Source organism: Nicotiana sylvestris, chromosome 5, assembly GCF_000393655.2.
Source record: "Nicotiana sylvestris chromosome 5, ASM39365v2, whole genome shotgun sequence".
In the NCBI taxonomy this organism is placed as follows: Eukaryota; Viridiplantae; Streptophyta; class Magnoliopsida; order Solanales; family Solanaceae; genus Nicotiana; species Nicotiana sylvestris.
Window position 1 is genome coordinate 174,438,929 of NC_091061.1, and position 25,531 is coordinate 174,464,459.

The 25,531-nt window shown below is 37.9% G+C and overlaps 1 protein-coding gene and 1 pseudogene across 1 annotated transcript; both read right to left on the bottom strand.

Annotated features, from left to right (window-relative positions):
• Positions 1-1,731: 1,731 nt before the first annotated feature.
• On the bottom strand, positions 1,732-25,531 carry LOC104232399 (kinesin-like protein KIN-14B). The gene is made up of 23 exons (XM_009785585.2): positions 25,113-25,531; positions 21,636-21,759; positions 20,405-20,491; positions 19,928-20,098; positions 19,734-19,840; positions 19,224-19,355; positions 18,921-19,099; positions 17,866-18,024; positions 16,689-16,780; positions 14,022-14,173; positions 13,584-13,757; positions 10,835-10,981; positions 9,774-9,962; positions 9,438-9,509; positions 8,417-8,469; positions 8,106-8,325; positions 7,494-7,685; positions 7,181-7,396; positions 5,713-6,060; positions 4,003-4,101; positions 3,423-3,563; positions 3,162-3,320; positions 1,732-2,453 (listed from the first exon to the last, which is right to left on the bottom strand). Exons 1-23 carry the CDS (start codon positions 25,341-25,343, stop codon positions 1,998-2,000), a joined length of 3,900 nt encoding a protein of 1,299 aa, XP_009783887.1. The 5' UTR covers positions 25,344-25,531; the 3' UTR covers positions 1,732-1,997.
• On the bottom strand, positions 10,532-10,706 carry LOC138869908 (U2 spliceosomal RNA; annotated as a pseudogene).

A 25,531-nucleotide genomic window follows, 5' to 3' on the forward strand; every position in this document is an offset into this window, starting at 1 on the left:
AAGAACTGCAGGCGTATGGCTACCTTCAATTCGTCCCATGTCTGAAGAGTATCTTCACCGGCCTTGATGGCTTCGTGTTTGACCCGCCACCAAAGTTTGGCATCGCCCTGAAGATACATGGCAGCAGTCGCTACCTTTTTGGATTCCTCCAAATGGCCCACGGCATCGAAGTATTGTTCGATGTCGAAGATGAAGTTTTCCACTTCTTTAGCATCCCGGGATCCGTCGTATGGCTTTGGCTCCGGTATCTTAAGCTTTTGTGGAATGGGGGTGAGGTTTGCTGCACCCCTGATGTGATGGTCGCCTTCTCGAAGTAGGCTCTGTAAGGCAGCATTGACAACGTTGAGCTTGCCTGTCAAGTCGTTTATGGTTTGATGCATGGCAGTTAGTTTGTCTGCCTCTTGTTGCTGATGGGCCAAATCGTCGGCACGCTCCTGTTGGAGGTCCTCAAATTTGCCATGAATATTGGCAGTTTCGATGGCTGCCGTTTGTCGGTCATCGTCAAAGTCACGACTGATGTTTGCAATGTCATTTTCTGCCTGCCGCATTCGGCGCTCCAGGTCGTCCAACCTTTGCACTAGGTTGTTGTTTTGATCAGGCACCGTATCCACGATGGGTCGTAATCGGTCAACCGTCTCTTCTAGGGATGCTAGACGCTCCCCATGATTCACCATGGTCAGAAATGGTGATGATGGAAAATGTGTTCCCTCGTCCAATGTCGAGCCTAGGCTCTGATACCAACTGTTACGCAACGCCTTCCTGATGTTCTTTGAAAAGGCAACGTAAGGCTAAGCAACCGATGTTAGTGCGATTGCGGTCCGCCAATGAGGTCCCCTCCGCACGCTAGACTAGATTGTCAGTGTCGTGCAGGAAAACCAATGTCATGAGCAATTGCGGAAGCTAAGTGAATTGGGTTTTGAATGATGATGATGATTTTATTGATGACTGAAATGATGATTACAAAGATGTGGTGTCGAGGGGGAGAGACACCAGAAAAATGCTTGCTTGAAATGTTTGATTGTTTGGTCCCCCTTAATAATGCTTAAAAAAATAAACCAACATTACATGACTAGTCCTAATAAAGCTGTAGAAGCACACTGAAATGGAAATGATGTAAACTAGCCTATAATTACAATGAAAAGGACTTAGTTTATTACAAGGTAGAACTAAGTCCGATGGCAGCAACTTTGTCTTGCGGGTCAGGGTCTGCGCGCGCGTTGCTGTGGGCGCGCGCGACACTTGCTGTGTTGGCCTGAGGCTGGGCGCTGGTGCTTGGCATCAGGGTCTGTGCGCGAGGCGCTGCTGGAATGGGCCTGCAGCTGGGCGCTGGCAAGGCATCAGGATCTGCGCGCGCGGCATTGTCAGGGCGCGCGGCGCTGTTGTCATTGGCCAGCCCTTGGGCGCTGGCGAGAGGCATCGGTGGGGCGACAGAGGCACATGCGCGCTTGTCACTTGGCGCAGCCAAGACCACGGGGCCGACCATGGCGCTAGGCATTGTGAGGCTTGCTAGGCCGCCATGGGGCGCGGCCAAGGGGTCATGGGGCATGTCTGGAAAACAGTGGGTTAAGGAAATGAATATTTGAATTTTACTATCAACCAGACACAAGTTTGATGTTTTGAAAAGACAAAAAGGAGTAACTGCCAGATCGGCTAATGAATATCTTGAGAGCAAAGTGTGTTCGCCTCCATCTTCACTTGTGCAGCAAGCAGAATTTCTCTATAACAATAGGGTAAGGAACATTTCTGATGAATAAAAAGTTGGATATCGCATGTTACACGCTGTTACACATGATACAACTATACACAACTTGAAACCCAAAATTGAAAATTGGGACAACATTACCGCGTATTTTTACCAAAATTACAGGCCATGTAGGCAACATAACTGAAATAATCAGCACACTTGAAGCGTTGTTGCACAAGAGATACAACCTGGCATTGTTTCAATAAAGTTGAAAAATGTGCACGAAGACCCTATTCCAAAGCAATAAGACCTCTCATGATTTGACATCCTTCAGCACTCCGCCCTTCTCAAGTTCACTAACAAGGTCTCTCAATGCTGGAACCTTCATGGCAAGAGTCCTGTAGAGTCTGGAATATCGAGCTCTGGTTCCGTCTGCTGTCCTTGCAAGAGCAAGCAAGCTTAGAGCCTCTGGGAGCTGTGTGAATAACTGCTTCATCTCATCCAAGCTCATATTTTCAAGAACGGTTGGTCTTGGAACAACTCGGACAATCTCACCCCCTTTAGGCTCCTGAACTCGTGAATCAGCTTTAATAACCAGTTCCGAGTTCGAGTTAGCTCCACATTTGATGATGAATGGGTTTGTTGAACCTGTGTTGAACTGAAGAACATTCCACTGTGCCACGTCAGTTTCACCCCCTAATCCCACATCCGCAGGATGTCGAGAAGCATGTACGGTGTCATGAAGCGGGTCATCCTCTTCAGGAATCGACTGTGTCAAATAATTAGCAAGATAAAATACATTAGTTGAAATCAGAAAGAGTATCCTAGTTGAATGACCATCTCATATATCTACAAATAATGTTGGACTAGATTTTTGTAATTCAAAATGATAGTTCCTATATCATTTCAGCAATTTATGTTCGTATTATCTTCAGCGTTTAGCTCTGGTATCATTAATTCCCTTGTGACAGCTCAGCCGCAGTTGGCAAATAGTATCCACTCACATACTCAAAACTAGAAACAAGTGAGTCTCTCAAAAACAGTATTTTCACTTAAGTAAATAGAATGTTATCACATCTACACCCAACCTCAGAGCAGGTAACAGCAAACATGCCTTCCTCAGCTAATTGAAGAGCTGCACAGCTACAGTGCTCATGAAAATTTGCTACTAAAACAGCCAGCCCGGTGAACAAAGCATCCCGCTTTCACGCAGGGTCCGAGGAAGGGCTGCACCCCAAGAGGGTGTGAGGTAGGCAGCCTATCCTGATGCAAGCATCAATGACTGATTCCACAACTGGAACCCATGACCTATAGATCACACGGAGACAACTTGACCGTTTCTCCAAGGCTCCCCTTGGAAAATTTGCTACTAAAACATTGTCTAATAATCTCAACATTTGGACTCCTATCTTCAGGGATGACAAACAGAAGCACCAGATATTAAACAACCACCGGGGAAATTAAAGTAGCCATGTACCTCAACAGCATGCCTAGCTTCTTCAATGTGCCTCCGAGCACATGGATGATCAATATCAAGCAAGGAAGGCATTCGTTCTGCAAGTTCATCTAGAGAAGCAAGCATAGCTTTCTTCCTACTCTTACTGAGGGTGTTCACAGAGGATTGCCTCAATACGTCCTGTTAAAGTTAATTCATCAGATTGGTCTTGCCTCTTGATCCACCAGAACAATTAAAAAACAAAAGATGCAGAGGAAAGAGACTAGCAAATTAATAGAAAACCTTGACTAGTTTCAAAATGCCATCAAGGGAAACCAAGGATGCAAGTCGGGCATCTTCAGCTGCAGTGGAAGGATTTCGAACTGGTGAACTTCCATCTTCTAATGTCAACATTGCCATATCTATTCTCATTTGTTGCAAAATCTGATTATGAAAGTAACATGAGTCATACTTGCCTTCCAACCATCTCAATTCAAATAAAATGCTACATGCAAGAATAATGAGTTTATACGACAAGCTGTGGGATATTAAGTAGCCTAGGCATAAGGATACTGTGGATAATCATCCTCAAACCAATTTTTTAACACCTCATGGAATCTTTCAGCAGTTCAGGAAATAGACTTACACTGAAGTTCTTGCTTTACAGATTATCGAGCAATTGTGGTTCACTCAAAGTATTAATTAAGTCACCAATAGAAGAAAATGTCATGTAATACGGCTTTCTTAATCAAAAGAGATCAATAGTAAATATACTAGATAATCTACAGCTTTGTTGGTTCATCGGTACCTAAGGGCAATTAGATCAGTATCACTTGGAGATTACATATATTATCAAGAGTAGCAATTCAATTTACTAACACACCTTTCTTCTTTTGTGATCAACAGATTCTAAAGCTGAACGCAGCTTCGCCACCTGTGTAGAGTCTTCTGCTGCTTCAGTTGCCAGTGTACCTGCAATGTCCTGATAAAGAATCGAATTAAAACAGCACAAGCAGGAAACAAGGCAAAAGAGAGCCCCTAACTAGATCCAATCTAGTTTTCTTGCCTAAAACTGTATAAAAACACGACAAATTTTAAGCTATTAAAACTAACTAATCCATATTAAGGTTGTGCTGGACAAACACTGCAGTGTGTTTTCCTCTCTTTTTTTCCAAAAATATATGTTGGGTTATCCCCCAACCCTACCCCCAAATTTGGGGGGGTCGTAGTTCAGGAAACCTTTTCCTGCAATAGCTGCCAGAGGGACAAATAGCATAAGCTGGTCGGAATTTAAGATTTGGCTTTATACATGCAACCAAATTGCACTACTTGATAAAATGGTAAAATATGGCTTTGAAAGAGTTGCCCTGAGTTAAAAGTGTTCAGCAGCCGATGCTAAAGCTATGCTGTTTCTTTGATAAGTGAGGATAAGCTAACAAGACCACCCACGAATGAGCAAAATCTGCCTACCAAGAGCCCATTCAGGCAAAATTAAGATTTTTAGTAAGATTGGATACAACTCTAGATTTTTCTTGTGTCTCACGTGGAGGACCAAATCCTCGTGTTTGCATAGTAATTAGTAAGTTAAGAACTTCTAAGCAGATGACATCTTCACTAAGAAGCTTCTTCGGCCTTTGGCAACCATAGACATGCGAATACCAACTTGTCAGGGAGAAAGCAGGAAAGAGAGAAGTTTTGGTGGCCCATCCGACTTTTATTTTGTGCCAAGGGATGAAAGAGTGAGAAGAGGAAGAGGAAGAATTTATTATTTTTCCCATCATATTTAAAGTTCAGAAGCTGCCATCATGTCTAAGAGATGGCAAGGAATTTCAGATCAAAAATAGCTCAAAACCACAAATCACTACTCCTTCCAAAACAAAGAGAATACAGAAGACATAGATAAACAATCATTTTACACACCAAGCAAACAACAGAAGTGACTAATACAAGCTAACTCAAACTCAAACACATACTGATCTTAGAAGCATAATCCAAATCAATAAGAAACCTATACCCATTACATTAGAGTATTGCTGACAAGCAGTTTCTTTAACTTAAAATCCCCCTACGTCACTATAACAGATCGTAAGCCAAAATTAGTACACTGCTTCAAGATTTGGATTCACATGACAAACAATATAAATGTTATAATTATAAAGAAAAATGTAACGATTAGTGTATGTCAATTCTTCGAGAAGAATTCAAAAGCTTGTATGTCAATTCGTCGAAGAAAACTCAAAAGCTGCATGTTGAGATGAACATGTAGCCTTGACAATAATAATACTAATAGTAAAAATCTTAGCATCCCTAAAAGATAAACAAGTATAAATAGTATATTGTGAACAGATTATGATAATTAAATTGGGATAAACAAGTGATAATATAATAGCTCGAAATGCAAAAGAAGTAGAAGCAAATAGAAAGATAACACTTGAAGATTAAGATGATATAATGCACAACTCTCGTATACAGTCTGAATTTCCCAACGAAAAGTTTCTCATTGAAAGGGCTCAAGCAAATAGGCATAGCCAAAAAGTAAGAGATTAGTAGTATGAGATGCAGGGAGTAAAATCCAAAGATCACATGGAAGTACCTTCAAGTGCTGGAGTTGGGAATTATAAACTCTTTTTGCATATTCAGATAAGAGCTGACCAAGTGCATCAGTGTTAGGGGGCACTGCAGCACCTAGTCCAGCCATCCATCCATCCATTATTGCAGTAGAGAGAAGCTCCAGCTGACCCGTCGCTCCACCAACTGTGTCATCAGTGACAGAAAGAAAGTCGAAGTTCTCGGCGAGCCAGTTTCTGATTTGGCGCTGAAGCTCGCCAGCCGGAGTATGTACAAACAGAGCAGCAAGAGCTCTGTTCCCAACCGCAAAACTTTTAGCTTCCTCAGTAATCTCCCTAAGCTTTCCACCAGTTACATGCTGCCTCTGTATGTCCTATATGATAAAATCTAAGTCACATAAGCCATTAACAAGTAAATGTTAAATAGATTAACATGCACAAATAAAAAGCTAGAGACAGGAGAGGGAAAAAAAAACAAATAAATACATCAAAATAATACAAGCAACATGATCAATATTTTTTTTTAATTATAATGGTGTCTGGGCCAGCTTGAGTGCACCTTGACTACTGCACCAGGTACCTGCTACCTCCACCAACACAAGTACCTGACTTTTGAAGTTGGCTTAACTAACATGTGATCAAGCCCCTAATTCGTTTTTCCAAACTCTAGCTTCAGTTCAAGATCTAATCAGTATTGGTATCCTGTATATTTGCCTACTCAGAGGCGGATCCAAGATTTAAACTCTATGGGTTCAGCTTTTAAATTTTTTAGCATTGAACTCATTATATTTATAAAGCTACGGGTTCAAATCTATTATTTGTCATAATTTTAATAGATTTTACACATAAATTTATGCTCCGCATCGAAAGTTATGGGTTCAGTTGAACCCATCGCTTATATGCTACGTACGCCCTTGTGCCTACTCATATAGAGCTTTTCTCAGTTAGTACTAGGCCAGCCAAACATGAAAATTGATTTAAAAAAAATATCTGCATATTTAGTCTCAAAGTGCTGGTAGTTACCACATTCAAGAGGAACAAAAAGGTTAGCTTAGTGTACCAAGTGAAGAACCACTTTCATTATCACCCCATGTTCACACGGCATCAAACAATATTATGAAATGATGCAGAGATTGGTTGTTTTTAAAAGGAAGAAGGTGCTCTAGACGAACAATATCGTGAGTGCACTACCAGATGGAACGAGAAAGCATTGAGAGCTGATTTGCAGAACTAGAATCGAAGATGATGTTCATCCTTTCAAGTTTCAATTCATAGAACTTGAAATCTAGCTAGCCATTGGCTAGGATCATACTAAATGCGACACTAGCCTATGCAAACCATGAAAACAGAAGCTACCAACACAAACTACCGAAGAAGTATTTCATTCCTCTACCAGACAAAATACAAAGATAACACATAAACCAAACAATTACCAAAAAAAGATGCAGACTGGGAAAAGGGACAGGCACATTGCTTGTAATTCATATAAGTCACCTGATCAATACCACGTATCTTCAGTACAACAGATGATAATTTTGATTTCTTTTCTGGCTTTAAATTTACTTTAAACCCTTGAATATGTTCAGCATCAACCAGTGCATTCCTACTTGAATCATAACGAATAGGCGATCTGCCAGGGCTACTACCACGGCTAGAGCTTCTGCTTCGCCCACTATTGGCTTTTTCCATGAAGCGCTCAACAGGAGAAACCTAGATAATTCAATTGGCAGTTGCTTTTGACAGTCAAATAAAGGCAGCACAGAAATTCACTGGAATAACATCTAGAAGAACACCCAGAATCTGTTACCTTTATAGATTGCAACTCCGGCGACCTTGCAAGCAAGGATCTTATATACAAAATCCTAACACGGGAAACAAGCATGGTATCCATCACTCTCTTTGGCTCCATTTTACGAATGAAAGCAAAGACGGCATCTCGAATTTCAGCAAGTATTTCATGCTCCCTAGAGGCACCTGCTTTGATGACTGCTGCCAAAACCTGTATGAAGACCAAAACATTGTAGTTATAGCAGGATAGATTTCATGATAGTTTCAGAGAAAGTGGTCAGTTATTTGTAGAATAAATTGAAGCTGATTTCACCACACCATCATTCAGAGAAGATTAAGTGACCTGATATCAATTCAAATATTTGACAACATCCAGTTTGATACAGATATAAAGAATTACTTCTTGTTTTGACATCAAGGCACATACTTAAACAAGTCCAGCTTGATTTTTTTTTCCGATCAAGAAGTCCAGCTTGATATTTAAAAAAAAATAGTTGCTAAAAAAATGAGTATAGAGCTTGATATTTCCATAAAGACTCCAAATAGAGCATATTCTGGACAGACTATGAAGACCTAATGCGTACTCCAGAGAGCAAAAAGGTCAAAAAAAAAAATCAATTCTTAACCCTACCAGCATCAAAAGCTTGTTTGCTCCATCAGAGATTGCAGCAAGACTATCAAATTGATCAGGATCAAATTCGTTCAATGCAGAAGTAAGATATTCGCCAGCTGGGGTAGTCTTGACCTTTTCACCACCAGACTTAACTAAAGCAACAGTGCCATCAGTCTTATCAGTTGGTGATGGCAATGCTAGCACATCTGTAGCACGTCCTTTGACATTGATATCATTTCTGTTACCCACAAAGCAAAGATATTAAGAACCATGAAAGTAGAGAGACAATAAGGAAATCAGAAAATGCATAATCAATTAACAATGTACACCTTCCAGTTTCTCTACTCTGAGCGGTTGGAACCTTTGGTAACGGACTAGACACCTGCAGAAAGAGCACCGACGAGATTTATTTGGTAACAGCTAGATGAGACTAAAGCACACCCTTTCACCAAGAGCAAAATGCTGAAGCCAAACGATCTATCAGTTTAGCATAGATGATCAGAAATAAACAAAAGTAAAATGCATTCACATGATAATTACAAGTGACTAATACCAGAAATCTTAAGATTCAAATCCAAGGATGATTATTGAACACCAGCGAGAGATTCATTTCATGGCAAAAATCTCAAATCATAATTACTAAGGTATCCAAAGACATCTGATAGGCAGCTAAAGGAGTTTCATTTTCCCCGTCAGGCTAAACATCATTATGCAGGATATATTCGGTTTGTTCTTTCCCACAAATCAATATCACTCTGTTCCTTGGTACCATTTTCCAGTAAGGTAAATCTGTCAAATAGTACCCTTTTTTCTTTCTCATGACAAAATTTTATCTTTTAGATGATGGGTTTGACGAGTTGTATGGATCTCCTAGCCACTTCCGTTTTCTTTGGAGAATTTTAAATCTCAATCCCAGGTTTGCTTCCCAATCAGTGATGTCTAAATAAATATAAGGTACCTTTGAGTCCATTCAACCCATCATATCAAGAGAAAACAACATTGTAAGTGTTGAAGACGTAATTAAGAAATAAAAGAGTGCCATATCTAACAATTTAAGCTTTTAGTTGAGTTGGTCACACACTTCAACATGGTATCGGAGCAGATAGAGGTCATAGGTTCGAGTCTTACTGCACCCATTAGCAAAAAGAATTTCCGCGTGCTTGGCTCATCAAAAAGAATTAGGTCCGCACGTAAGGGGGCATGTTGATAACATTAAGAAAATAAAAATGTGCCCTCTCTAACTTAAACTTTTAGATGAGATGGTCACACACTTCAACGGTAAGGAACAAATGAACTAAAGAATAAACACCCTAGCACATCCAAGAAAAATACTTGGGACACCATTGTTACCTGTGTTGATCCAGCTAGAGAGGCTTTCTCTGTCAAACGATCAAATAACTTCTCATTTTCTTCATGCAATTTCTGTCAAAAAGACACATTACTGACTGAAAGAATAGCAGGATATATCTAACCAGGAAAAGCCCAAAAGGTTCAGAGTTCCGTTTCTGGAAGATACTAATTGAAAGTATAGATAAAATTTCTTTTATTTAAGCATATTTGTGGCCCAGAAAGACTTATGCAAGGACCAAAGCCTGATCATCCTCATTGTCAATCCTTTTAACAAAATTTAACTAAAGAATACAAAAGCATATACTACTTTATACACAGTCAGCTTGAATACGCTACCTCAATAAGTGCATCACGTTTTAAAAGTTCCTCTTCTAGCCTCTTGGTAACAGCTGTTGAGTCCATGCCATCCCTTGGTGCCTTCAAACCAGTTTGGTCTGATGATCTCGACTCTGACCCATCTTTTAACCTAGCCTCACTGGCACGTGCTGCCTCAGTTAACTGTGATTCAAGAGCTTGCAGTTTGGCCTACGATATAGCTGTGATCAGAAACTTCAAGCAGAATCATGTGCAGCAGGAATATGTATTTCTTCTACCACAAAATAAGAGGTGAAATACCGTTTCCATTATTTAAAAAATGAATAAACCGCAGAAAATGCAAGAAATATCATCATGCAAGTAAACTTGCAGAAACTAAAATAACACTATCAAATGTTGACCGAATAGGCATCCATCACAAAATTAAAAACAGTGAGCCTCAAGGCAATGATATCCTCTTTCAAGTTTGAGTCGCAGAAAAATAGCTTCTCTAGCATACAAGGATGAAACTGCACAAAAGTAAATTTTAACCTGCTTGACATGAAAGCTTCCAAGCATCTTGAACTGAGCCAATTTAAATGGTTAAAATGTTTGAGAAGTTCTTTCTTAAATGTTTTCATTGCTGTCTACATATATCATAAACCCCTTGTATTTTTTTGTTTAAGATCGTAATGGATCATAATCCCTCAGCCTCAAGGGAAAAATGTATGATAGGTTTAAGGTATTTCCCTTTTCCATTGTTGGCTGACGTAATAACAATTTGAACTTCTTTTGTTTTGGTGGGGTCCGTCAGCCCTGGGATATAGTGCAACGCCCGAGCGACGTGCGAAGGCCCAGGTAGCAAGCTACCTTGATGGACCTTCCCCCTAAAAAATTGGAGTTAATATCGTATCATATATTAAACTAATAAGAATATACTACACTTGATCTTAGCCAAAAGGCCGAGAAAGGTATTAGCAACAATTTGAAATTAGCAAGCAGTATGCAACAATGAGTGGAATAATGGAGCAAGATAACATCTACAATTATACCAGATATATGGCTAACAGAGCAAAAGGCAATTTGTATATCAAGCAACTAACCTGCAACATCTGAACAGTTGAATCACGTTGTTGTATCTCCAATTTCTGCTCTTGCTCCAACTGTAAGAGTTGAGCTACTTGATTTCTAATTTGAGCATTTTGATCCTTCTCTATTTTAAGTTTATCCATAATCATAACATTTTCAGCCTACATCAGAGGGAAAACACTGGAGCTTCTTAATAACATGCTTCCGGACTTGACATAAGGTTTGAGTTTTATCAGTTTGACAGAGGAAAGAAATTAGCATATTCTGAGAGAGTGCACCAATATATTTTCAGAAGAAATATTTTCCCTGATGATGTAAAAGAATACGAGTAGAACATGTAATAGCAGTAACATCAGCAGGACAAGTTACAGGTTTTTAATTATTGAGTAGTTCGGTCGTACGATAAATAACGCGGACCAAGTAATTATTGCAACCACCACTTTGATTGGGCATCACAAGAATGACATAAACAATGAGAAACCTTATCCCCAAACACGTAAAAAGGAATTCTTCAGCACTGAGCACCAAGTAACAGACATCACCATGTCGACCATTTAAATTCATCTTTGGTTCTCGTCTTGATCTTGCCAACGAAAGATGATCAAGTTTATGGAAAAACAAATTCCACCTTTTGTCACAATGCAAAGAAATTTCTCAATACGTAAATAATTTGTGAATACAGTTTTCTTGGCTTTTGCAGACTGACTATGGGATGGGATTGTTTTCCCCATCTTAGACTATGCGATGTTGAAAAGATGGGATTTTCAGTATAATATGTAGAACTCTAGAGCAAGAATGCATAGTCAAGCACCACTATGCATTATGAAGAACACCACAAGTCTATAGTCTGCACATATAGAGGAAGCCCGAACTGTATTCTGTTGGATTAGGGAAATACGTAGTTTTAACACGGTATATTCCATGCCAACTACTAGAAAGTCTCTCAAATTGGTTAGGTTCACTAATGGCAACTAAAAACAAAGATACGATTCACATATCCAGAGTATGCACATTAAATCATAGAAGTCAAAAATTGGTCCTCTACCCAGGTGTACCAACATAAGGGAATTAAAGTATGGCAATGAGCTTACTTCAAAGAATTTGAACTTTGAAGGAGCATAATTGGTGCTAAATCATACTTCATGGCAGAAGGAGACTAGGAGAGAATTGTGACAGAAAGTGTACGCTGCTTAATCTTAGCTAGAGGCTAATTTGATTAGGTCGGATAATGATGAAGGTGTCGTATGGTCACTGGTCAGTCTTTGTAGGCCAAATTTTACGCAAGGTGGAGAATGATCAGCTTGTATCTGGACGTTTATATCTTAGTAAAATCCTAAAAGCTGAAGGAAGAAGAAGAACAAAAAAAAAAACAAAGGTCTGCTTGCAGTCTCTGAAGGAGAAAAATGTGCAGAATTTAGCATGTTTTCAGTCATAGGATAAAGGCACGCAAGGATATTACAGTTTTTTCAAGATAGCACGTCTCCATATATACACAGATTTTAGGGAACTTGGATATTTGAAAAGGCATCAAGGAGGCTGTTGAGTTGTCCCCCATATATGTGGGATTTGAGGTCCTTGGTCTCTTTAAATGGTCTTGGGCAAACCGCACCTCATAAGCTAGATTTTGGGGTTGAGTTAGGCCCAAGGTCCTCCATTTAACATGGTATCAGAGCCAGGCCCATCCCAATTATTGTTACCAATGTGGGGCCCCCATTTATGTTGTCTACGATCTAGTTTGCAAGCTTGGGAGTGAGGGGGGGTGTTGAGTTGTCCCATATCGGTGAGATTTGAGGTCCTTGGTTTCCTTATATGATCTTGAGAATTTCATAAGCTAGCTTTTGGGGTTAAGTTAGGTCCAAGGTCCATTTAGCAGAGGCCTTCTAAATTGTTGAGAAGTGCTTATGCTTAGACTTTGCTTGTATCACAGGAAAAAAGTTGACCATGAGTTGAGGAGAGGTTCATTTTCTTGTCCATTTTTATAGGAACTTTTGTACCAGAAAAAATGGTATCTCCAATTATAGCCCCTCTGGGATGTAAAATATATGTGGAAGTTCTATATGACATCAGTTTGAACTATATTATTTAAGCACCTATATCATTGTGTTTTTCTTTAATTTCAGCTTCCTCAGCCACTATTTGTGATTGTCTCATTGAACCAAATTATTTAACCTATATCATTGTGTTTGATTTCTCTTCTTATCATCTGGTTGCATCAATATCTTATGCCCTTCGCACATGGCTTCAACTATTTTCATGGGTCTCACTAGATATTTTTAAGCTCCTTAGTGTGCCTCTCAAACCCCCATCCCCGGTTGGGTGGAGAGAGAGAGAGAGCATGCACCATTATATTGCTGAGAACAGCGTAGGGCAGACTAAAAGGTAAGTGTCTCAGGTAGAATGTAGAAGACCCAAAAGCCCCACTAAGTAAGCATATATCGTTCAATAGACCCTAAAAACAGTTAACCATATACACTTTTCCTGAGAAGAGTTAGCCATACGCACTTTATCTTAGATAAAGTAAATTTTCTGCAGATTTCACACAACAAAAATAGCACCACAATCTCTTAAGAGACGCATGCAACAAACTAGTGATAAGTCCAATTTTCATAGCACAGAAATAACATCTTTCCTCTTCTATTATCCTAACAAGAACCACCTTGAAGTATAAAAAATTAAGGAGGAAACAAAATATACGGAAGTTTAAGTTGATCAATGATGAAAAAGAACGGGCAACAACAAGAAAGAGCATATATAGTCACAAACCTTTAAATCTGACTGTAGTGTAAAAGAAACTTTCCATGCCTTCTGAACTTCATTGAAGAGTAGAACTCCTTGATCATTGGCCTGTTTCAGTTCCTGTTTTAGCTCAACTATTTCTTGCTTCAGATCAATAATCTCTTTCTCCTTGTCATAGAGTTCCTTGCGTGTATCATTGGCCTACCAAAAGGGAAAGAGTAAAATCCATTATTTCGTCAAGAGACCGTGTCATATCCGTATGCATTCACCAACCCACAGATCACTTGGAATTCGCGGGTGAATCAATCTTCAACTTCTGAATGTCACCACGTAAGATACCTATATATATCAAAGTAAAAAAGCATTGCCCTACCCCCAAATAAGAAAAGCAAACAAATGAACAAGGACTTGGATCATCCACCACAGTCCTGTTGGAGTGTCCACGGTCGACAAATCAACACTTACAATATCTCTCCATTTCTTGATTGTATCTCGATTCCCAAGGCTTAGTATGGCATTTCTAGCTCTAGCAGAAAAACTGAGGGACGATAACGTCTCAGACAAATTTGAAGCATTCGGACAGATGTTAACAATCAAAAGTGTTTTTGCACTTCCACCTGCAAAAAGAAGTGAAGAAAAGACATTAGAGGTATCTAGCCTGCAAATAAACTTTACAAGGGATAACAGAATAACGAAAGTTAAAACATCTACAAGGTGGTGTTGCACTTACACAAGATACAGTAAGGCAAAAGATTTTAACTCTTTCCACCATGATGCAAACACCGATGGCAGCCAAAGAAATCGTACGCAACTTATTTGGTTTTCGATTATCAACTAATCCGCTCAATATGCAGCTTCAAATTGTAAGCATCACTTGTGTTGAATTGTGTGACTATCTCATTTAAAAGCTTAAATGGTTAGAGAGAGCATAATGTTATTTACTTAATTATATCTTCAACACTCCCAACGCGTGCAGGTTTGATTTTTTTCATGAGCCAAGCACGTGGAATTTTTCCTGATAATGAGTGGAGCTGGGAATTGAACTCAGGACCCTCCACAGATACCGTGTTGAATTGTGTGGCCATCTTATATAAAAGCTTTTTGTTTTCTTTTTTTTTAATAAGGTAAGGTTTTACGGATAAAAGTACCAAAATGGTACAGAAGATTACATAAAAAACAGACATCACCTACAAGAACCTCCAATTACATCTTCCATAGCAGATCCAAAAATTCCATATAATGATCCATATTTCTCTAATAAACACCTCTTCACCAAAAAAGACAAGTTATGCAGACAAGAATTCTTTATTCTAGAAATGTGATTTCTTTTGTTTTCATAACACGCACTGTTCCTTTCACTCCAAATGGTCCATAATATGCATAATGGGATAGTCCTCCAGATCTGCCTCTGTTCCTTTGATAGCTTATATAGAAGCTTAGGTTAATACTTAATAGAGAGGGAAAATTTAATTTACTTAATTATATCTTCACCAACTTGCACACTAAGTGAGTTCCGAATCTTGGGCTACTCAAGTCACAGCTCTAGGAGAAAAAATGCAGGGTAAAAGTGAGTAAAGAATGCAGGGTTAAAGAGAGTGTTACATTTATCCTTGGGATAGTTTGTTGGACCAATACATTTTATCAAGAAAGCATAATAGCATCTTGGACTAAAGAAGCATTTTCTGAAAAGCAGTAGGTACTTGCTACCAAGGGCTCTTGCTCAAAGTAAGTCCAACAGCAGAATACAGAAATTGCACTCTTCAGAAAGCCCTTTTATTTGGTCAACCCATGGTAGATCCAGCCAAACACGTATTTTATGATAAAATGTAAGGTGGATCGATCCAAATATACATATCTCAATTATCATACACTATGTCATCTACTTTATTGTTAGGTGACAAACTAATGCCTCGGAAAACCAGAGGCAACGGTCTCGCTCTTTGTTCCCAGTATCCACAGTCCATCTTTCTGGCGTTGAGATATACTCCCTCTGTTTTAGTTTATGTGACACTTTTTCCATTTTAGTCAGTCCCAAAAAAATGTCACCTTTCCGTATATAGAAACAATTTATCTTTAGAATTCATACTTTACCCTTAATGAATTGATTTACGGCCACGCAGATATCTATGGGTTTTTTAAGACCACAAGTTTCAAAAGTTTTCCTTTCTTTCTTAAACTCCGTGCCAAGCCAAACGCCGCCACATAAAGGGGGATGGAGGGAGTATATTATTAGAATTGGTACATGTTTAAATACTTGTAATGGTGTCCCGTGTTGAAACATATGAATCATATAAAGATGTTAAAAGCTCCTAGCCAAAGACAGTTGTCCCATGTACCCACCCACCCCCCACCCCACCCCCGCATTTTGTGGCTTTAATTTGAGCTGCAGTTTCTTTTATATCTCACAAGGACTGTCCTCAAGACTTTTCTTTTTAATGTTTAAGCTTTAGATAGTTGCACCGGTCATAAGAATCTGATAGTTGGATTTCTAGAATTATTTCCAACCCCAACATGATACAGCAGAAATCTAAAGCTAATAAGAAATTACAATAATATAAATCTCAATTAATCAACGACGCCTCAATCCAAAGCTAGTTGGGGTGGTTATAAAGTAAGCAAATATAATAATTTAGTTTTAGTCATACAGAAGAAGAGTATAAAAAGATAAGCAGATGTTGTCAACCTAAAAGCACACTAAGTAGAGCTCTCCAATCTCACGGAAGATCAGTTAACAGAATATCACGGTAGAGCCCTTCACCATAGAGAAGAAAATGACCTTGTCTAGTGTGTCAAGCTCTAGTCCATGAGCATTACCAAGTCATATAGCTTGAGACCTACTTCTAACGATGAGAAAAAAACAGTGGTTTACAAGTAATCTCTAGAAGAAGCGTCGCAAGCGATCCAGGTTGACTTTTAAAATAACAAAACACAAACAAACTAATACTACTAAAGCAGAAACAGTTGCACATAAGCATGTGTGTGTGCGCGCGTGTATGTGTATGTCTCTATGCATGTATTTATATTACTATTACCAATATCACAAAATTGAATAACATGAAACAAAATATTGAACAATACATGGCAAAATAGTATTAAAGAACATATTGACCAGTATAATTATCAATGAGTTACCTAGTGAGTCTGCAAGTACTTTGGTGAGCGCTGAATTTCCATATGGAACAATGTCCTTTTTTGATGTCAAGGAATTCAAAACATCTCCCAATCTGCATGTCAGTATCAAAGCTGAGTATATATACAGAAAGAGCACTAAAACGCAGTATCACAGTTTTCGTTTCCTATCATTTGGTAATTGTTCCATGAGGGTATTACCCAAATTATTACTATTTCACAAGCATCATCTTAGAAACAAATTTTAACAAATTGGTTTTCCTCGTCCAACTATGTTCTCAAAAGCTATGATGTAACCAGCCCCCTCCGACACGGCAGTTTAGGTGTCGCACCCACGACACTAGTATGGGTGTGGGTATGGGATCCGGACCGGATTTGGTCAAACAATTTTGTGTACTTTGACCACGACGGACAGAAATATTAGAGACAAGATACAATTTGATTCCCGAGAAATCAGAACCAAAACTAGGATAAATTTGAAGAAAACAGCACACCTTATCGATGAAATTAATCATTTACTTATCTACAACTTGAGAATAAAAAAGAAATTCACACTTTATAAGCTATACGTAAGTATTCCACAAAATTTCTCATAATTTAGCGTATTTTTACATTTTTATTTTTTTTAATTATTTATAGTCGGAAGCCCCGCACCCGTACTAGGATCCATATCCCTGAATCGTACAATTTACATCTCGAAGGATCCGACCTCTAGATCCGCACCCGTGTCGAATACTTGCACCTGTGTCCGAGCAACTTAGGGAGCTCTTACCACATGCTTGATGTGGGACCAACTATCCTCTTTGTTTTAAGCTTCCATGCCTATAAGCATTGTCCTTTAGAACTTTCCCAGCGATCCTCCATGTATAAAAATTGAGAAATAAAACATGTAATAGGTTGTAAAAAGCAAATATTTGTTTTCTAGTTTAAGAACTATCACATGAATGCCATCAGCTAAACAAAGGCATTCAGAGTTTCAATCCATAAACGGAAATAGACTGAGAACAAAAAGAAGGTCATCATGGGACCAGAAATGCAAACTGCTCCACCAAATGTCATTCGTGATCCAACAAATACATCAAAAACTCCATACCACTATGTCCTAGACATGGGAAGTGAACATGCACGGATTGAGAATAAAAGTATTATTGATAACAAAAAGTTGACATGAACCACTTACGCAGAAAGTGATTTCATGACATGAAGCAACTCTGTTGCATGCTCCCCCCTATCCTCTTCAACAGTACTTTCACTTACAGCCAAATCAACAAGAGAGAGCTTGCTGTATGAAGTCTCTCCAGTGATCAAGTTGGTATAATGTATATGTACTGTGATGATTCTGAGAATGCAAGAACAATGAAACATACAATTAGAAGAAATGGAAAACACATCAAATTTTTTCTCCAAGCAATTAGAACAGTTAGACAAAAGAACATGGATCATATTGACTAAAAGAAACTGCATTTGCCTTGCAAGAAGCACAGACACAGTCATACAGAGACATAATAGAGACAGAGTTGTTTTTCTTTCTTTCCTTTCAGTACTTTACATAAGAAAATCAGGGTTACAACAATAATATATTATGTCATGAGTAATACCTCGATCAAGTAAAATATATGTTCTCAGAGGCGGATCTAGGATTTTCAGTACATGGGTGCACTACTAAAAAAAAGGAGGAAAAATGTATTAAGTGGAAATTGATCCTTATTCCTCTTGGTAAATAACTCAACCTTTAACCAAGTGCACATTCAACCTTCTTATAGCATGTGTGCCAACAGTTAATATTATACCAATTTTAAAAAATATATACATAAAATATCTAATTTTGAGAGACCATGGGTTCACGTGCTCCATAATCTCTCCTATTATCCTATATATCTGCCCCTGTATGTTGAGCATGTCTATTTTCCCAATAAAAGCACCATTTGAATGTGAACATGCTCAACACGGAAACAAAATTGTTTTTTATGAAGAAAAACACAATTCTGTTTTTTTCTGTTGAAGTGCTTTTACGAAGAAAAACATAATTCTATTCAGCAGAAAAACACAGTTGTTTCTAGAACTGCAAACAGTTTATGACAGAATATCTCAATTTTCCACGGATAGCTTGCTTAGAGGACTTCAGATTAACTCATGGGTAGACCATTAAGCGATCAGAATGGTGACATAGATGAGAAAAAGCATAGGATCAACTGCAACAGACAGATACCAATGTGAAAGGGTTCTAGACCATACAGATGAGAAACTCTAAACTTTGACGTATCGCTTCCTCGATTCTGAAAAGCCAATTTGAGTACTCTGCCAAAATCCATTGGATTTTCAACTTTCTCCTGCAGAAGTTCTACAAAGTAATCCAATGATCCCATGCGAGCCTTCGGCAGATCAGTTCCAGAATGTATGAGCAGATCTCGCATCTGCAGTATTGGAAAGCCCTAACATCAGAAATTTCAGATATGGATTCCTCAAAGGATCATCATAGAGAATGCCGAAAGTGAGAAAACAATTAAATCTATAAGATAAATATGACATCAATAAAACCTGTTCGTTATGAAGTTCAGAAATGGAAACTGAGAAATTATATTTGGATGTAGACGTTGCATCAGAGTTGGATAGATCAAAGAGCTCCTCGAAACACCTAGCATATAAACCACGATCGTGGCTGGATCCTTCCTGCACAAAGGGGGCAAAGTTAGAAAACCAACAGCTTAAAGAGTTGGGTATATGGAAGATCAAAACTTTCGTAAAGGCCAAAAGTATTCAATGTGTCTCAATTGTATCATCGCTCAACATGACTTAGATTATTAAACTTTATCTGAAATACACTGTCAACACTGAATTTCGATAACCAACACCAAATATACAAAGCTTTGAAAACTAACCTCCTAACGAGAAGTTTTCATAAAATCTTATGCATTTAAATGTTGGCCAGCTTAAAGCAGATTACCATTGCAGTTTGCCGAAAGGCATAAAGAGAAGAAATGTATACACTGTTCAAATAAACAGATAAAGAGAAGAGAAGGAAAAGAAGTAAAGAGATGATCGAGAGACCATAGTGTGGGTCTTTCCTGAGTGTGCCTGCCCATAAGCAAATATAGCTACATTGTATCCATCAAATGCTGACTGAACAAATGGCTGAACATCACTAAAAAGTTCAACTGCACAAAGAGAAACTAAAAATGTTACTAAAGTTACATACTCGTACAAGAACTAGTACAGAAAGGAAACAGGTAAATCCCCAGTACCTTGTCCTACATGAGGTCCATAAACCCTGTCAAACTCAAAATCCTTCTTCGGATTATCTACGCTATCATCAGCAGTACTGATACGAAGAGTAACATCATCGGGGAATTCGACAATGGATGGACCTTCATCTTCAAAAAGAGGTCTCACACGACAAAACACCTTTATGTTTCCTGAAATAAAAAATTATAAGGTCTTATCTATATATTTTCACTACATACACATATATGATATATCACTATGCCTAGCTGAAGGCAATAAACATTTTCTGCCATAGTACTGAAAGACTTTCTCCCTAGACTATATTATAGTTTATTTCTAGATTTGAACAGTTCATGTATATTGAGAATACATGTGTGTGTAAGTGAAAATGTATATGCTTATTTTTCTTACTTATCAAAAGAAATCGTATATGCCCATTTTAAGTAACAAGGTTGGAAACTAGAATAATAAAGCCAGGAGTGTAGATAACTAAATACCTTGGGCAGTTAATAGGTCATTAAATAACTTTTTCTTCTCCAATATCAGAGGTGAGATTCTAGCTTCTGTTTCAAGTGCAGCTTGATCTGAATGAGCAGAGAGAAAAAACAGATATGCAAACTATGATCAGAATGCTAGGAAATCAGAAGCCACCATAACCAAAACTCATTAGAGTTTAGACAAAAGGACAGGACCAGACAAAAGAAAAGATAAAAAGAATTCAGCTGTACAAGATCAGTAGTGATCTTTCCTCAAAGGCTTTGAAACTTGATTAAACATATGAAAAGTTGTGAACTAACTTCAAGTTGCGTCTGTGTCTTTTTTTGGTTAATCCATCTATTACAGAAGTCAAGACAAAATGTGCAAAAAGCTTATAACTTACATGTGTTTGACACTGTTTCCCACTCCAAAAGGTCATGTTAGAAAAGCGGCATAAAAGGAGAGGGAATGAAAAGAATGAAGCATAAAATACTTTTAAGTTGAACTTTCTAAACAAGATAAAATTTCAATTACCTATCTTAATCCGTAAATTATCATTTTTCCTGAAGATGCAAAGAGAAATTCGTAATACTTGAATATGCAATTTATAGAGTTTAGTAATGTACTTTTATCTGTGGAACAGGGCATTGGGAGTTAGTCTACTGAACTTTTCCAATATGGTATACTATTAATGATGACACATTACTTGACTTCCATAGTAGTAGCAAGGCACTCATATGCATAAAACAAAAAATACAAGAAGAACAATTGTTGAAATATAATAATTCATAGTAATAAAGATTAATCTTTTTTTCTTACACAAACAAGTTAGCAATGATAAACATCTTAATTGTACAAAAATAGACTCTTAACTAAGTCTTCAATTTTGATTTCTCAAATATCATTGTCGATTTAAGGACAAGATACTGAAACAAATAATTGCGATAAGCTTTTACATCAAATCTAAACTTTATTAACCTACTTTAATTAAAATGAAGCGCAAAAGGCATCGCAAGATGCTTAATGCATAGCCACACGCTTTTAGGCACTCTCGAGGATATTACAACTTATCTTTAAAAAATGTTGGGGCTTTTGAGGAAAGATAAAGTTATAATCACTTTAAGAATTCCTAGATGCATGCGGCTATGCATTATTTGGGTTGAGTTGGGTTGGACTGGATTGCCCTAGCAAGCCTCAAAATATAAAGTTGTACATTTAAATACAAACATAGATAAAGTACTGGTCATTTACCTAGCTTGCGGGTTTTATCAGCAAGTACACCAAGGTAGCGTGTCACACGGTCTAGTTTCGCGTTCGAATATTCCTGCAGGTCGCTCGCTTCTTGTCTCAGCTCTGTGTAATCTTCCCTGACAAGCTGCCCAGAAAGAAAAAACAAGTGTGGTAAGAAATTACTTTATTGCTTTTCCCTGAACAGGTCACATTATCTAGGAATAAGATCTTTTCGATTTCCAGAAGAAGCGCCTAAATTACCCTAAGGGGTAAAATGACGTTAGTTCCTCCAAAAGAATCTAGCAGCAATTTATTTAAAGCCTTGTGCTTAACATAGTACGGGTAATCATGGAGTTCCAATGCCATGCTAATGCATAACATCAAAACAACTTTTTAGAAAGTGATTAATTCTTAGTTAGGATGTCCTTAAGTAACTCGAAAAACATGCCATATACAAAGTTTATATCACTCTATTGGCATGAATAGACTGAAATCAGTCTCCAATGTGTCTTCCTCTTGATTTCTCTTGCTTCTTCACTACATAACATGGTCCAGTCAACTCAGCCATGTCCAATATTGGAAGGATATTGGCATTGCATTTCAACAATCTTCTTGGGCAACCCGGTGCATTAAGCTCCCGCTATGCGCGGGGTCCGGGGAAGGGTCGGACCACAAGGGTCTATTGTACGCAGTTTTACCCTGCATTTCTGCAAGAGGTTGTTTCCATGGCTCGAACCCGTGACCTCCTGGTCACATGGCAGCAACTTTACCAGTTTCACCAAGGCTCCCCTTCATTGCATTTCAACAATAAGTAATAAAAATATAGAGTGAAGATATACAATAAAATACATCAATTACATAATGGTTTGAGAATTGGAGTATCTATAATGGTCCTGAACCACAATACCACCTTTGACTTAAGAGTTTTGGTGAAGCTTAGAGCTTCTGACATGCTATTAGATTTGACCTTAGGAAAGCTTGTTCTTACACTTGTAAAATCCACATTATCCACGTCTAAACCACAAGTCCCGTGTGCTGAAGGGTGTCGGAGATACATATATTCAGAATTGGCTATCCAAGATTTTTTTAGGGGTTTATTTGTAATTGTCTATGGCTACAAAGTTTGACTTGGATGAAAAAATTTCAACAGCTATAAGGGTCTTTTCATATCTTTTAGCTTAATTTTTTTTTGGAACAGACAAAAAGGCATCCATTTGTCTTCCAGTATGCCCTTTCTTGAGATGCAATAAATGCCCTTCTTCGTCATGACTGTCCTCACAACTGTTTATACATTGACACTGCTAATTCAAAGGTTAGATAGCAATAAGTACATTTAAAGAAGAAAAATCACAGTGCCTATAAACAGATGCAACTCCCTATTTTCTCTCCTAGATATGGGTATCTTCAAAGTTCATTCGCCTACTGCACCTCTCTCTTTCTGCTTTTACTGATTAGTATAAACTCACAGCAACTGCTGAAACTTTTACCAGGCAAATCCTCACAAGTTTTCCAGGTTCAACTGAAGGAAGGGAAAAGAATAAGTAAGCACTTCCATTGTTTCTTTCTCTGCCCAAATATGAAGAAGAGTTTTGTTTACGAAATATAGAATCTGCACTACTGTCTCTGCCAGGTTTTAACTTATAGTTTTGGTACGTGGCATGCGAGAAAGTTACTAATCCATCAAATATCAGCTCTGAAAGCAAGCAAACTGTCAAAGGTTCCTCATGTGAAACTCATCATTTTCCACTAATACACCCGGAAAATGTTAGTAGTTTATATCCTTATTTAGGAGCGAAAACAAAAACCTGAGATACACCATACAACAATGGGCAACCCGAGCTGTTCATCAATTCAGGTATCATCTATATATCTACAGAAACCCAAGAAGAATCTTTTTTTGATAAGATAAGTAAATAAACCCAAGAAGAATCTTAACTTCCAGAAAATGGCTTGCTATGGTCTTTCCACTTCCTTCTATTAGTTTACTTACTATTATGGCACTATGCCTTATGTTACACGGAACCTTCATCGGTTTTGACGTAGCCCTGTCTATGGGCTTATAAGGGTGTGGCAACCTTGTGCAGATTCTTCAAAATACACTAACAACTAGCAAAAAACTTGCTGTACCTCCCAGATACTTCCACATACCATTACTGGATACTGGGAGAAATTTAATGGGATTGTTCACCCTATATAACATGAAAGAAATTAGCTTATCAAATCAATTGAGAACCTATATGATTAATTTTTCCACCTCGCAAGAATATGAATGTGCACTAGTATCAATCACTCGTACGACCACCATAATTAACCATTTGTATATATCTTCTGTCTCTATTAATTACTGTCTCAGTAATAACTAGAGGAGAACTCTTTGTTTCACATGCCAAAGTTAATATTTTAATTGTGTATCTAAGAAATGAATTCGCTTTAGGCTGCTAGTTATTACTAGACGTAAATACTAGAATCTGTAGAGGTCTCTCTCTCAAACATGACCAAACATACATAGAATTGTAGCCAAGCAACCATTTTCGATGGATCAAAAGTAGTTCAACATAATTCCAAAATGGAATACTTCACCACATAAGTCAAAAGGAATTTTAGCTTATCAAATAAATTAAGATCTAATAATCAAAATTTCCATCTCCCTATGTTGTTATTGTACACTAGCATCAATCACGCATACTACCACAATAAATAAACATAGGTATATACCCTCTACCGCTAGCTAACATCTCTTAGTTCCACATGCCAAAGTTAATATTAAGAAATTTCACCTTATAAAACAAATTTAGAATCTTGATTACTAACTTTTCCATCTCTATAAGATTTTAACTGTATACTAGTTCCAAAATAGACATATAATCTAGTAGCAAACTAACCATTTCCAACAAAAAGGACCAAAAAAAGAATCCAATATAATTTCAAAAATTGAACACTTGGCTACCAAATAAATTAAGAACTCAATAACTAACTTTTCCACCTCTCAATAACATCGTTGTGCTAATAGGACGGATCCAGAAAAACTTGTTGTGTTCATCTTTAAGGTTCCTAGCACTGAATACGTTATACTTGTAATATTACAGGTTCAAGATTTGAAATTTGTTAAAACTTCAGTAGTTTTTTTTACGTATTAATATCTTTCAAATTTTGAAATTTGTTAAAATTTTAGTAGTTTTCACACACACACACACACACATATATATATATATATCAATGTTCTTGTCAAAGATACTAGGTTCAGTTGAATTTGTAGCCAATTCACTGCATCCGCGGCTAGCTGTACATTAGTATTAATCACTCTTACTGCTACAAAAATGAATATAGCCATTAATCCTCTACCACTAGTTTCTAAAAAAACTTCGAACTCTGAGTAAATACAAAAAAGGAAATAAAGTTCCAAATGCATTGTATATTAGAGCACTTCGATTATACAAAACCTCATTAATATCTACAAATAAAGTACTAAAGTACTAAATTGGCATGTAAAATAGGGACCTTTAATTTGTCCTTCAATTTCAAGAGCTTTGAGTTGAGAGCGTGCTTAGATAGTTCAAAATGCGGCGGCGCACCGGCAGCAGCGGCGGCAGAGATCGAGTACCGGCGAGCCAAAGGCGCCGGCGACGGTCTCTGATATTCTTCGTGCTCCGTCGTCGACTTCCGAGGTTGAAACCCTGGCACATCCCAACTCCACCTATTATTATTGTTGTTGCTCTTCTGCTCCGACATTTCTAATAAGGTTTTCAATTAAATCAAAACTATATGCAGACCATACAATAAAAATAAATAAATTAGTGAAATAATGGGATAAATTTATGAAGAAATGGAGCAGAAGAGAGATTTTGAGAGCTCTCTTCTGTCTTTCTCTCTCTAAGGTTTGCTTTTTGCTTTGTCTGAGCCTTTATTTCTCTCACTGT

Excerpts from the sequence above, each read along its gene's own strand:
- LOC104232399 (XM_009785585.2), bottom strand. The coding sequence starts at position 25,343 with ATGTCGGAGCAGAAGAGCAACAACAATAATAATAGGTGGAGTTGGGAT. Across the intron at positions 19,100-19,223 it reads CTGAACTTCATAACGAACAG|ATGCGAGATCTGCTCATACA; the intron begins GTTTTATTGATG and ends CCAATACTGCAG. Across the intron at positions 16,781-17,865 it reads GTCATGAAATCACTTTCTGC|ATTGGGAGATGTTTTGAATT; the intron begins GTAAGTGGTTCA and ends ACTGACATGCAG.